The sequence below is a fragment of the Nematostella vectensis genome, chromosome 8 (assembly GCF_932526225.1).
Source record: "Nematostella vectensis chromosome 8, jaNemVect1.1, whole genome shotgun sequence".
NCBI lineage: Eukaryota > Metazoa > Cnidaria > Anthozoa > Actiniaria > Edwardsiidae > Nematostella > Nematostella vectensis.
The window spans coordinates 1,240,075-1,252,869 of NC_064041.1; the positions used below are offsets into that span (position 1 = coordinate 1,240,075).

Sequence of the window (12,795 nt, forward strand, 5' to 3'; positions counted from 1 at the left end):
CCCACCCCTCCCCCAAAAATATCCGAGGTAAAAGAATTCTAGCGCTGTTGTGAAACTTAAACAAACTCATAAAGTCAAAAGAGAAATTTAAATTTGAGAAACACGACCAAAATAGTGTAGTGTTGTAGTGTTTTTGTTTATGTTGTTTTCATATAAATTTTAAATCATTCTACTAAAGAACATGCTAAATGTTTTAACATTGCATGTCATGTGCATGAGTGAACATTTTAACCATGATAACATTTTCGACATCTTAATGCGCTTTTGAATTTTCCTCGACGACTTCCAATAGCTAAATCATATTTCTGTTAGTTTGTATGACAAAAGCCAAATAACCATTCTATTATTGTTTAAAATTTAAATTGTTCGATATTTGCATAATCTGTTATATTATATGGGAACACTGTGTTAAGTGCGCGCGCAGGCAAAGTAAAAGCACCAGGTTTGACAAGTTGTAAGAAAGAGGAAGTCTATAGAAATATCCCTATCTTGTACGATCACGAAATTGTTTGTCTTATGTGGCATGTACTTCCTGTTCTTCCTGTACACAATAATAATAATAATAATAACATGATATACACTATATTCGTCCTGATTTTTCTCTCTTTTGGAATTTCAACATAACTTCGGAGAATCAACTAATCACTTGAAAAATAACTTTTAAGATCTAAAACATTTGGCTTGCGAAGACTTTTATAAATTTGAAAAATAATAATGATTTATTTATAATCCTAGATTGCTTGTATTATCTTGCTCAACCCTCTAAACTGCCAAAACCAATAAATATTGATTTAAACGCTCAAACTTCCTTTTCTCCCTGACAACAAAAGTGTCCTAGTCGAAGGCCATAAAAGAACACAACAAGGCCACAAAGGCCACAAAGAACACAACGCAAGCCAAGTGTAAGCAATCTTCAAATTCCTCAAAGAGATTATTGCTAAGGGTAAGTCCCCCTTATTTTACACCTCATATATAATTTATTTTTACGTTTTATCCGGCTTTTTCCTAGTCTTTTTCTTTGCTCTATTATTCATGTAATGCATTTTATATTCACGTTTACTTCATCTCGTGCCCTTTATTGCTATGAAATTTCTTTGGCATAAAAAAGTTTCACTTATTATTGGTTAAGGTCGCTCGCGCGTTAATCACCAGATCATCAATAGAGGGCGTTATATCAATTTTAAACTTTGCACAGAACAGTCAATGTTTATGCGATTGCTCTAGATTTTTTTACCAAAGACGACCCAATGTATGGAGAGCGCACACATTTAAAAATTGTATTTGTATTAACACGCAATAATTTAGTAGCACATAAAAGTAGACAACATGTTTTGCACTTATTTAAGACCGACGCAAAATTGAGCGTTAGCTTTTTGACCATATTGCCCAAATCAGTTCAATATGTGGCGATACAGCCTCTGTGAAGGTTAGAAGCGCACGTTGATACGCACGAGCTCTTATGGTGTTGTATTGTAAACAGTTCAGACTTGACTCTCGTCTAAAAAATAGCCAAATTACAGCGTTTCCAGAACTTTGTCGCAAAAAGGAGCTATTGGTATTACATGCGATAAATTGAAAATTCATGTTCCATTTCAATTTTTTGGAAGTTTTCGTCAATAAAGTACTATAAAACGCACTTTGAAGTGAGTCATTGGGCTACCTGTAGTGTCACGTGACAAGGCGCACAGGGTATCGAGGTCACGTGACAAGGCGCGCAGGGTATCGAGGTCACGTGACAAGGCGCGCAGGGTATCGGTGTCACAACACAAGGCGCGCAGGGTATCGAGGTCACGTGACAAGGCGCGCAGGGTATCGAGGTCACGTGACAAGGCGCGCAGGGTATCGGTGTCACGTGACAAGGCGCGCAGGGTATCGAGGTCACGTGACAAGGCGCATCATTTATTATTTTGATGATGATAATGATGAAAATTTAGTAGAATAGAGAAAATTTGGCTTTTTGTAAAGCATTGAGATTTTTATATAAAATTATCATTAGTATCATTAACATATTAACATATTGCGGTTGATCTTTATCGTTGATCTGTTCCAGCCCTGTCATGCGCACTAAGTGTTACATTGCACTATTGCTTGTGGCTATGATCGTCGTAGATCACGTGAACAAAGCTGGGGCGTGGTGGTGGTATGACAGAAGGCGCAGAAGTAGCAGGCGAAGGCACTATGTGTGCCACCCACCGAGTACAAGCGGTGGAGGTTGGGTGAATAACTTTGACGGACGGGCTTATTTCTCTTGCCCCTGGGGTAAGTTAAACAAAATAACGGTGACCAATGTCTCGTTTAGATCAAGAATTTAGCTCACTTAACAAAGGTTTCATCAAAATACCTACAAAAAAGTACCACGAATGCTTCCGATCTTTGGGCATCATCTAGGTTCTTATGTTAAATAACTCAAGAATTCTAAAAATACAGTCTTCGTCAAGTTTTCCCCGGAAATCGTCTCTGAAAGCCCTTGTCCCACCCCCTGGAATGTTTATATTCCCCTCCGCGGGAGGGGTGGATTAAGTCTTTCAATTTTCAGGGCAGTCTGTGAGCAACATCCAAGGACTGTACAGTGCTTGTCACAGGGACCGCGTGTGGAAGTACCAGTGCACGAATAATCCCGCGACCAGGGGGCGATGCAGCTGGTCGCACTGGGTGAACGACTTCGACCAGCTCATCAACTACCACTGCCCCTACAGCGGATTTATCACAGGCGTTGACAGTCACCATAGCAACCATCACGAGGACAGGTTGGTGGCATAGAGTATATACCGGTATGTAAACACTGCACACATCATCCCGTACAAACACTGCCCACATTAGCCCGTACAAACACTGCCCACATCAGCCCGTGCAAACACTGCCCACATCAGCCCGTACAAACACTGCCCACATCAGCCCGTACAAACACTGCCCACATCAGCCCGTACAAACACTGCCCACATCAGCCCGTACAAACACTGCCCACATCAGCCCGTACAAACACTGCCCGCATTATCTGATTTACAGCCCCACCTAAAAGCTATTCTTTAAAAACGTTCCTATTCTAGGAGGTTCCGATTCAAGTGCTGCCATAGGCACCATTACAAGCGAGTCCATTGCACTACCACTCACTACCGAAACAGCTGGCGTGGCTACATCAACTATTCCGTGCCGTCTGGGTACTATCTGAGCGGCGTCTCTAGCGTTCACGACAACGGACAGGAGTAAGTGATAACAGTGTGATTATTGTAAAGTGGTACCTCTATACCGTCGTGATACCTCAGTGTTACGGGGCTCACCTCGCAACCAAGAGGCCCAGTGGTCGAACCCAGTGGTACCTCTATTGATAAATGGGCCAGCTATCAGGCTATTAAGCGACCAAAATCTGGTGGTGCGTTTGCTCAGTGGTACGGGCTACGTCTTATAAAAGGACCAAGGTGTTCTCAAGTGAACCGTGCTCGAATAGGAGCCTTGGCACTGAGAAATCATTTAATTTTTTGAGTGACAAACTCACGTTAAAATAGCCACAGAAATGGCTACGGCCGTCACGCCAGAGAGCGATGAAAAACCTCAAACCTTTCAATCAGTAATTTCTGATAGAAGCTCTCTGGCTGATTCGTAAGCCTGAACAATAAGTTGCTTTTTGTTGTTATTTTGACGCCAAAGCGCGCGCGAGTGTGCAACTCAAAAGGCACGTGATTTCTAAGTACAAGTCGTCTATAGGATTTCTCAACAGTGCGCATCAGTGTTGCTTGTTCTTAATTTTTGTTATTTTCTGATATCTCGTGTACAACAGGGACCGCCGCTGGCAGTACGAGTTCTGCCAAATAAGGAAGTACCACGCAAAATAAATAAAAGCGGATGGAAGTCAAGAGACCCCGCAGAATGATTTAAAGTTAAGAAACAGAAAACTGGAAGTCAACTCGGCATTCAACTCTTCAATAAAACCATTGAGCCCCACGATGAAACCATCTATAACATCCAATATCCAAGATAACCCTCCTTTCACCTTTTTCCCATTTGCCTATGAGCTGTCTTCTAGCTGTAATTGTTAAACAAACTTGAATAAAAATAATCGAACTGAGGCTTTGGCGCATCGACCTCGATATTTCCCGGCATGACCTCAATCTCGGTTATGCACAAGTCAATTGAAACCACGGCACCCCGACCCCCGGGACATGGCGGGGAAATTATGGCTGCGATAGTGCGCGCGCTCTGATTGGCTGTTGAGCAGGCTGGAATCCTACGATGTTGACCGTGGGCAGTTTTGGGTATTATTTGGTGATGTTTTGTTAGGTCTCGCGAGTTTTGCTCAAAATCAACCAAAAAACCATAATCAACCAAAAACAAACAAACAGGTCTTAGAAGTTTCAAGCCATTTGGGCAGGCATTTCGACAGTTACGTTCTGGCCCAAATTTAAGACTCCACTGTCAGGTCAGAATATTTTTGAGAGTTTACCTTTTTATTTCATAGTAAAGTGAACGGCTTATTTCGATCTCATATGTTTACTGTAAACCATGACACACACAACGTAACATGTACTTTCGATCCTTCAGATGAAAGGTGAGCGTTAAAACTGTCGTTGCTATTTTTGACATTTAAAAAATCTAACATGGGAATCGACTTCTTTTCCAGCACAAAAGTTTGTTGGTCGACTGGGTTATTTTAGCCATGGTTTGCTTACTTTTTGGAAAGAATCTCGTAATAATTACACATCAAATATGAAAATACTGGTCTCTACAATTTTCGTTATAGTTTTATACCTGGAAACGCTCGGTACTCGTTTTTTATCGTATTTTATAGAGAATTAGCTGTGCTGTGATGTCTTATCACGAATCCGTTTGTTATTGTGTGTTTTTTGTGACATGACACGTCATTTTCAGCCCTGACATGCAAAGTGTCTTGTCACGCTACTACTAGTAGCCTTGATCGTCATGGACCACGTGACCGACAGTTTGGTGATTATTATTCATTAAAAATGTTAAGATTATCATCAGGAGGAGCCACAAGGACTCGGGTTCCGCTGGGCCTCGGACTTTGTGTCATACAGTGCGGAGCATTAACATTACTCGGACTTTGTGTCATATGTTTTATGGTTCTGGTAACTCAACCTTTTAATAGAGCTTATAGCTTTGTGTTTACCATTTAAGATGGCGGGTTCTAGCACATGTGTTTATGCTAATTAATGGATACCACAGGGATACCATGACATCCCCCTTTTTCCTAAGTAAACTATTACAATCAATGTTCAGTGTCTCTAAACTGATAATGCTAATCAGGTATAGCAATGTCCAAAGTTAACAGTGTATCAAACAGTAGCAAGACAAAATAAGTGTTGTGAAATCATGCTTGCTTAAACATATCAAGTGTTCTACAAGCTCAGTCTGTCAGGCGGCTTGATGTTTCGGGCTGAGCGACGCAAAGGCTGGGGGCTTGCGATGATGGGAGGCTCTACTGTAGCCTTTTCTGCTGCGAGGCTCGGACCATCACTGGATGTTGACTGTGCTGTATCACCATCAACAGGAATATCTGGATGATCGGTAGGCTTCTCAGCAGGTACCGCTGATGGCCGTAGGTGTTTCCGATCCCGTGTGAACCTACTACCTGTTGACAACTCAACAGTATAAGACTTGGGAGCTGACCTCTGACTGCGTACCGTGCCGGGTTCCCACTTCTTGTTGTGTGGGTTGAATACTGACACATTACTACCGGGTGGAAGTGGTGGAAGTTCCTTCGATGATCTGTCATAGTAGAGTTTCTGTAAGTCCTGTCTGGCTTGTAGCTTGGAGTTGGCATCATGGTCTACCTTGAGTCCAGCCTAGCTGTTCTGGAAACTCCAGGTAGGCTAGACTGATAGACTCGGCCATTCAGGAGTTCTGCAGGTGAGGGCAGATTATGGTCGATCGGTGTGGTGCGGAGGCACAGCATGGCTAGGTGTGGATCAGAATTTGACTCCTTGCAATTCTGAAGCACATTCTTGACGGTTTGCACGTTCCTTTCGATGAAACCATTAGCTTGGGAGTGGTATGGACTTGTGGACGTGTGTTCAAATCCATATGTTTTGCTGAAGTCGCCAAATATCGATGAAGCGTACTGCGTGTTGTGTCCGGTGATCAGCTTCTCGGGGATTCCGTTCTCTTCAAAGATAGACTTCATGTGCTTGATGACGGTCTCAGACCTAACATCGTTTAGTTTGCGGACCAATGGAAACTTGCTGTAGTAATCTGCGACGAGCAAGTACCATGCGTTGTTCCAGAAGAACAAATCCGAGCCAAGGGTGAGCCACGGCTTGGACGGCACGTCGTGCGGTGTCAATGGCTCTTTGGTGTTCATCCTTGCGTTTCTCTGACAAGGGGCGCAACTCTTCACCATGTCTTCGATGTCCATGTTGATGTTTTTCCAGAAGACGGAGCCCTTTGCGCGTAGCTTGCATTTTTCAGAACCTTGGTGTGCGTAGTGGAGTTGCTTGAGGACGTCAGCCTGTAGGGTCTTTGGAATAATGATGCGGGTGCCCTTGAGGATCAGACCATCGGAGACTGTGATCTCATCACGATAGTTCCAATAGCCGTGAAGGTGGGGCGGACACTCTGATCTCTTCTCAGGCCAACCATTGCTGACGATCGATCGGAGTGAGGTTAGGGCTGGATCCTTCGCGGTCTCTGCCTGGATTTGTCGCACTCTAGTGGGACGTGCGTTCAGAAGCAAATGGAGCACATGTACTGAGACATCGAGGTCGGGAATGGTGTCGGCAGGACAAGGATTCAGTCGTGAAAGCGCGTCGGCCAATGGTATCTCCTTCCCAGGGATGTACTTGATGTTTACATCATATTTCTGAATGCGGAGCATCATTCGTGCGATGCGGGATGGTGCACTAGAGATATGTTTCTTAAAGATTGCCTCTAGTGGCTTGTGGTCAGACTGGACTGTGACATGCCTGCCATATACATAGTAGTTTAATTTCTCGAGGCCATGCACAACGGCTAGCATTTCTCTCTCGATGTTTGAGTAGCGCTGTTCAGTCTCAGTCAAGAGCTTGCTCCGGTACTCCACTGGGCCTTTTTCCTGGAGAAGAGTAGCACCTAGGCCTCGAGAGGACGCGTCTACCTGTATGGTTACAGGCTTACGACCGTCGAAGTACTGGAGGGAGCCTGGGGAGGTGATGAGCTGCTTGATCTGTACAACTGCTGCCTGGTGCTCTGTGTGTCACTGGAAATCACTGCTGCTCTTGGTGAGATCCCAGAGCACTGCTGAAACAGAGGAAAGGTTAGGAATGAAGCGACTGAGGAACTGCACCATTCCTAGGAAGGTCTGCAGATCTGACAGGCTCGTAGAGGGGTCCATGTTGATGATGGCTTCAATCTTCTTTGGGTCGACTTTGAGGCCAGAGGAGCTGATGACATGTCCGAAGAATGACAGCTCAGTGCAAGCGATTTTGCACTTGTCAGGGTTAAACCGTATACCAGTTTCATGAGCACGCTGCATGACAGCCTTCAGATTACTATCGTGCTCGGCACGAGTTTTACCATAGATGATGATGTCGTCTGCGATTCCAGTCACGCCAGGGAGGTCGCCGAAGGTCTCGTCAACCTTGCGCTGAAAGACATCCTGAGCACAAATTAAACCAAATGGGAGTCGACAGAAACGGTATCTGCCATGTGGTGAGTTGAATGTGGTACACAGGGAGCTCTCAAGGTCAAGCTTAATGTTCCAATAACCACTACGAACATCCACAATAGAGAAGTATTGCGCTCCATTAAGCTTAGACAGGACCTCGTCAATGGTAGGGGTGTGATGGTGGGGGCGCTTAATGGCCTTGTTTAAGTTCTTAGGGTCTAAGCAGAGCCTAAGAGTTCCATTGGGTTTTGTGACGCAAACAAGAGAGTTCACCCATTCTGTTGGTTCAGTGACCTTGGCAATTATACCTTGTGCTTCAAGACTGTCAAGCTCTTTTTTCTGGGGTTGTTGAAGAGCTTCAGGGACCCTCCTCGGGGGGTGGACTACAGGTGGTACAGCAGGGTCTAGGGTAATGTGAAATTCCCCTCAAAACATCCTATGCCCTTAAAACATTCGGCATGCTCACTGAGAAGTGAAGACTTATCTGTTGGGTGATCAATAGATGCTGGAGCTGTTGCCGCTGAGGCTGGTTTAGCTTGGTTTAGAGTAACTAGCTTTATGTCACTGCATGTCGGTAGACCTAGTATGATAGGACCTTCTGTGTTAACGACATAAAAAGCACACTTGTTAGTAATGTCACCATGTGATAATGAAAACAAACATGTTCCATACTGTTCTATTATGTGTCCACCAAAAGCTGTTATTTTGGTGTTTGATGGTTTCAAACCTTGGGGTCGACCGTCCTGGTCTCGGGGTGTGTCTGGGTGTAGCTGTGTGTATGATCCAATGGGGAGGATGTTTCCCTCAGCACCCGTGTCTATCTTGCATGGCAGTTGTTGCGTGACTTGACCAGAGTCAATTTGCAGATTCACTATGGCTTGGGTTTCGCCCTTAACAATACTATCAATTGCAATCGAGTTGTAATACAACTGGGATGCAGGGGGCTCTTGAGAATCACTTTAATCAATGGTGTGAATTTTCTTGCTAAATTTCCCCTTGTTGGGTTTCCCCTTGTGTTGGACTTTAGATGGTTGGGGATTGCTTTTAGATTTACATACTCTTTCCCAGTGGTGGAGCTTGTGACATGAATTACATTCACAATTGTAAGCTGGGCAAAGAGACCTTGCTGACATATCATGCTTAGTACCACAATTTCCACATGCTGCACTGTGAGACTGGGTCTGGTTTTTTTTGTGAGTACTAGATTGCTTTATAGCATTAACTGCTGTGACTGGGTGCTCTGCCCTTATGTCTGCCAACTGCGCTAGAGTTGCTTCAGCGGTGCGTGCTATATCGATAGCCTTGTCTAGTGTTAGTGAGTTGTCATGCTCGAGCAGCTTTGATTGGACTTTTGGATTTGCTGATCCAAAGATCAAAGCATCAATGATTTGTTCATCAGTGTTTGTGTATTTGCATTCTTTGACTAAAATTCTATCCTTTCTTAGGAATGAATCCACTGATTCCTCTTTTTGTTGGCTTGAGGGTTCGTAGTTTGTATCTGGCTAAGCGAAAGTTGCTTTTCGGCGAGACGTAGTCCTCGAATTTTCTCCAGTATGTGTCGAGCTTCTTGCTGTCGTCGGCAGAAAGAGCCCAAGTAGAGGATAACTCGATTCCTTCGTCTCCCGTCCAGATGAGAAGATAGCTAACTTTGTCCGGCTCTGATTTTTCCTTCAGTGGCCCGGAAAAGTACAGCTCGCAAGTAGCTCTGAATTTCTTGAAGGCTTGTGGGAGGTCTGTGGAACTCCAATCCATGCGAGGACTCGGAAGATCAGCGAGTTCGGCCATATTTCGACGATTTTGACAACAAACGGAGTTTTAAATACCGGCCAGGTAGTCCGGTGTGTTTCCGCTTCCTCTGCCTTAAATCCTGGCTTCTGACACCATGTTATGGTTCTGGTAACTCAACCTTTTAATAGAGCTTCTAGCTTTGTGTGTACCATTCAAGATGGCGGGTTCTAGCACATGTGTTTATGCTAATTAATGGATACCACAGGGATACCATGACAATATGGGACATGGAAACATGCGTTCTAAGTTTCTACATTTTTGTTAAAGATGAAAAATGCCCAAAGCAAAATCGTGTCTTTTATAGATAGAAATAGAGAAAAAGCTAGAGAAAAATTAATTTCCCTTTTCTTTTGCAAAATTATTATAAGCTAGATTTTAAAGGAAAAGGTATGACATTATTAACTCTAGACAAGGTTCGATTAGAAAAAAATTGGATTTTAATGTATTTTCAAGATCGAAAGGACAATTTTTTTTTATTTCAGTTACCTTATTCGCCTGAAAAGTAGAATTGCCTAAACTGGTCACGGATTCCCTTTATCAAGCTACCTTATCTTTATGTCTGCTATCCCTGAGGGTTTATTTTTATGTCTGCTATCCCTTTAGTACTTATCTTTATGTTTGCTATCCCTTTAGGGCTTATCTTCATGTCTGCTATACATTTAGGGCTTATCTTTATGTCTGCTACCCCTTTAGGACTTATCTTTATGTCTGCTATCCCTTTAGGGCTTATCTTTATGTCTGCTATACCTTTAGGGCTTATGTTTATGTCTGCTATCCCTTTAGGGCTTATCTTTATGTCTGCTATCCCTTTAGGGCTTATCTTTATGTCTGCTATCCCTTTAGGGCTTATCTTTAAGTCTGCTATCCCTTTAGGGCTTATCTTTATGCTTTCTATCTCTTTAGGGCTTATCTTAATGTCTGCTATCCCTTTATGGCTTATTTCTATATCTGCTATCCCTGAGGGCTATTTCTATGCCTGCTATCCCTGAGGGCATATATCTATGCCTGCTTTTTCAGATTGTGTCTTGGTCTGGACCACAAATGAACTCATTAAGAAATGACCTAGCATTAATCACATTTCTAAGGGATGGCAGTCAGAATTCCAAAAACATTTCTGATTTAGGGCTATCATTTTTTGTGACTACTCTTGTTTGGGGGTTAAAATTGTCGGGGGGGGGAGGGGCAGTGTGGGAATGCTGCACATGATTTAAAACAGACGATACAACTCCCATAATGCATTGCCTTATTGTTCTTTGCTTAACCGAAACAGTTTCAAATAAATTCATGTTCACAGACATTCTGAAGCTTCTAAAGACTTTTTTCGACTTAGGCTGTAAAAAATGCTAACAAATATTTTCCCTTTTGCTGGCGTTGAAAATTGGTACTAAAGCAATGCATCATGGGTAAAGTGAGTTAACCAACCCATTACACTTAACCCACTGAAACTAAAAATGTCCGTGTCATTTTCTTTAAAAACACACACAATTGACGCAGTTTATTTCCTTATTCCGATCTATCAACTCACTGGTCGGACGTAGTAGCATATCAGTCAAGTTAGGGTAAGTTGAAACGTCGTATTATCCAGGAGCCGTATTCAATGCAAATGCATGCAAATGGAGATGAAACAATCGACTTGATTCATTTGCGAGCATTTGCATTGAATTCGGTTCATGGATAATACGACGTTTGAACTTAGCCTCATATCACTAATAGCGCCTTAGCACAATCCAAATGTATAAAGTTTGTATAATTGGTGCAATGAGTAGTCCGAACTACTCAGGGTCGTTTTTGACTTTATACACACGACGTTTTGAGAGACCTAGTTGAATAATGAATATATAGTAGAAAAATAATGAAAGCGAGCGACATTCTAAAATTTGGTAATCGTCAACTAAAGTTTCCGAGAAGTCTGACTAAAAATAACTTTGTTTGTGAAAATGCTAGACCTCAGACTATGAATTGGCTGTGTTAAGGACACTCTTAACGTTCGAGGGTCTAGTGGCTACTGCCATTATCTGTACATTTGTTTTAAGATATCTACTCTCGCAAGTCCAGTGTCTGCTTCATTAATATATTGTCTGCGCATGCTCAAATAATGGTTTCCTCCTCTGACGGTTTGTCCTGCAATGTCAACACGTCACGTGTTCCAATCACGTGATTATCTTGATTTAGCCACCCGTTTTCATAGGAGTTTGTTACCGGGGTTACGCGATGCCTACTTGCTCTGTGATTGCTCGCATGGTGTCTGTTCTGAGGCAACCCAATCTCAACATTATCGTACTCTCCCGGATGTGTAAACCTCATCCCATGTACTTTCTTCTTTCCGGTGCTCTCTCCCGGATGTTTACCTGAATCTCGATTGGTCGTAGCTGCCACATCGCCTTCATTCCCTCGTCCTGTATGCCCTGCTCGAGAACCCGGATTCCTCTGTATGTTTCCCGTAGTTGAGTTTTCATAAGGTGGAGGAGCAGAATTACTAAATGGTCTCTGATTGGCTCCATGCTGTGTCATGTTCCCCAGTTGACTATAACCTGGCCTCTGATTGACTCCATGCTGAGTCATGTTCCTCAGATGACTGTAATCTTCCTCGTCCGTAAATCGCCTACGTCTGTTCAGATGCGCGTAAGCTGGATTATCATCCTCTAGTAGTGCACCTTTGGGATCTACATGAGGACCCCCACGGGAACCTTCAGTGGATGTCGAAAGGGAGATCCCTACGTAATCCCCACCCCTCCCCTCTAAATTCTCATATTCACCAAGATCAATCCTTCTGGGGCTCTCTTCAATCGGATTCATTCGCCATTCCGACATTCCTTCCGAGCTTTCATCGATCCTCTCGTACACGCTCGGTCCGATCTCGGCGTAGATCGGATTCGACTGGGCGCCCATTGATTCGCTGGATGGTTGTCGTGAGAGATCTCGATGCCCTTTCGTCACGACGACTTCTTCATAAGGAGGTGGCTGGGGATTTAGCTCGTTGTCAAGATTATCTGGATCGTCATAGAAACCAGGATTGTTGAAATCGATGGGTCTGTTTGGCTGTTGTAGGGCTTTTCGTCTCCTGAAAATAAATTAAATCTCATTAATACCTTCCTTCAAAGAGGAAAAAAACAATGACAACAGAGAGTGTCATGTATTGACCAGGATACCTGTGTTGGTTGGTAGACCGCTGTTGTGTCGCGGGCTCGATGGCTCACGTGCTCTATAGCCGATCGGCCTTTAACGTTGTTGTTATGAATTAAAAAAGGATTTAATCAAGATTTTTTTACATGGCGACGAGGGAAAAAACTGAAAACAAATCAAGAAGGCGCTAGTGGTAAATTGGGACCGAAGAAACTCAAGAAAGACCGAAAATCCGGTGTTTGTTCCATAAATGGCGACCGCAGCTTTGTATGGCAACCTCTTTGCTTTCG

General features: G+C 43.4%; 3 protein-coding genes across 5 annotated transcripts in view; 1 reads left to right on the forward strand and 2 right to left on the reverse strand.

Annotated features, from left to right (window-relative positions):
- Positions 1-806: 806 nt before the first annotated feature.
- On the forward strand, positions 807-4,064 carry LOC5508412 (hemagglutinin/amebocyte aggregation factor). Its single transcript, XM_001628931.2, has 5 exons — positions 807-943; positions 2,051-2,259; positions 2,537-2,747; positions 3,048-3,203; positions 3,776-4,064. Exons 2-5 carry the CDS (start codon positions 2,058-2,060, stop codon positions 3,828-3,830), a joined length of 624 nt encoding a protein of 207 aa, XP_001628981.2. The 5' UTR covers positions 807-943; positions 2,051-2,057; the 3' UTR covers positions 3,831-4,064.
- Positions 4,065-5,351: 1,287 nt separating this feature from the next.
- On the reverse strand, positions 5,352-8,732 carry LOC5508400 (uncharacterized protein K02A2.6). Its single transcript, XM_048731457.1, has 6 exons — positions 8,653-8,732; positions 8,322-8,494; positions 8,061-8,192; positions 7,198-7,977; positions 5,787-7,128; positions 5,352-5,721 (listed from the first exon to the last, which is right to left on the reverse strand). Exons 1-6 carry the CDS (start codon positions 8,730-8,732, stop codon positions 5,352-5,354), a joined length of 2,877 nt encoding a protein of 958 aa, XP_048587414.1.
- A 2,113-nt stretch (positions 8,733-10,845) lies between these two features.
- LOC5508415 (low-density lipoprotein receptor-related protein 4-like) overlaps positions 10,846-12,795 on the reverse strand; it is a 43,069-nt gene continuing 41,119 nt past the window's right edge. For all 3 annotated transcript variants that reach the window (XM_048731788.1, XM_048731790.1, XM_048731789.1), the window contains exon 16: positions 10,846-12,443. In XM_048731788.1, coding sequence (XP_048587745.1) covers positions 11,471-12,443 — 973 coding nt within the window. In that variant the 3' untranslated portion in view covers positions 10,846-11,470. The remainder of the gene's footprint in view (positions 12,444-12,795) is intronic.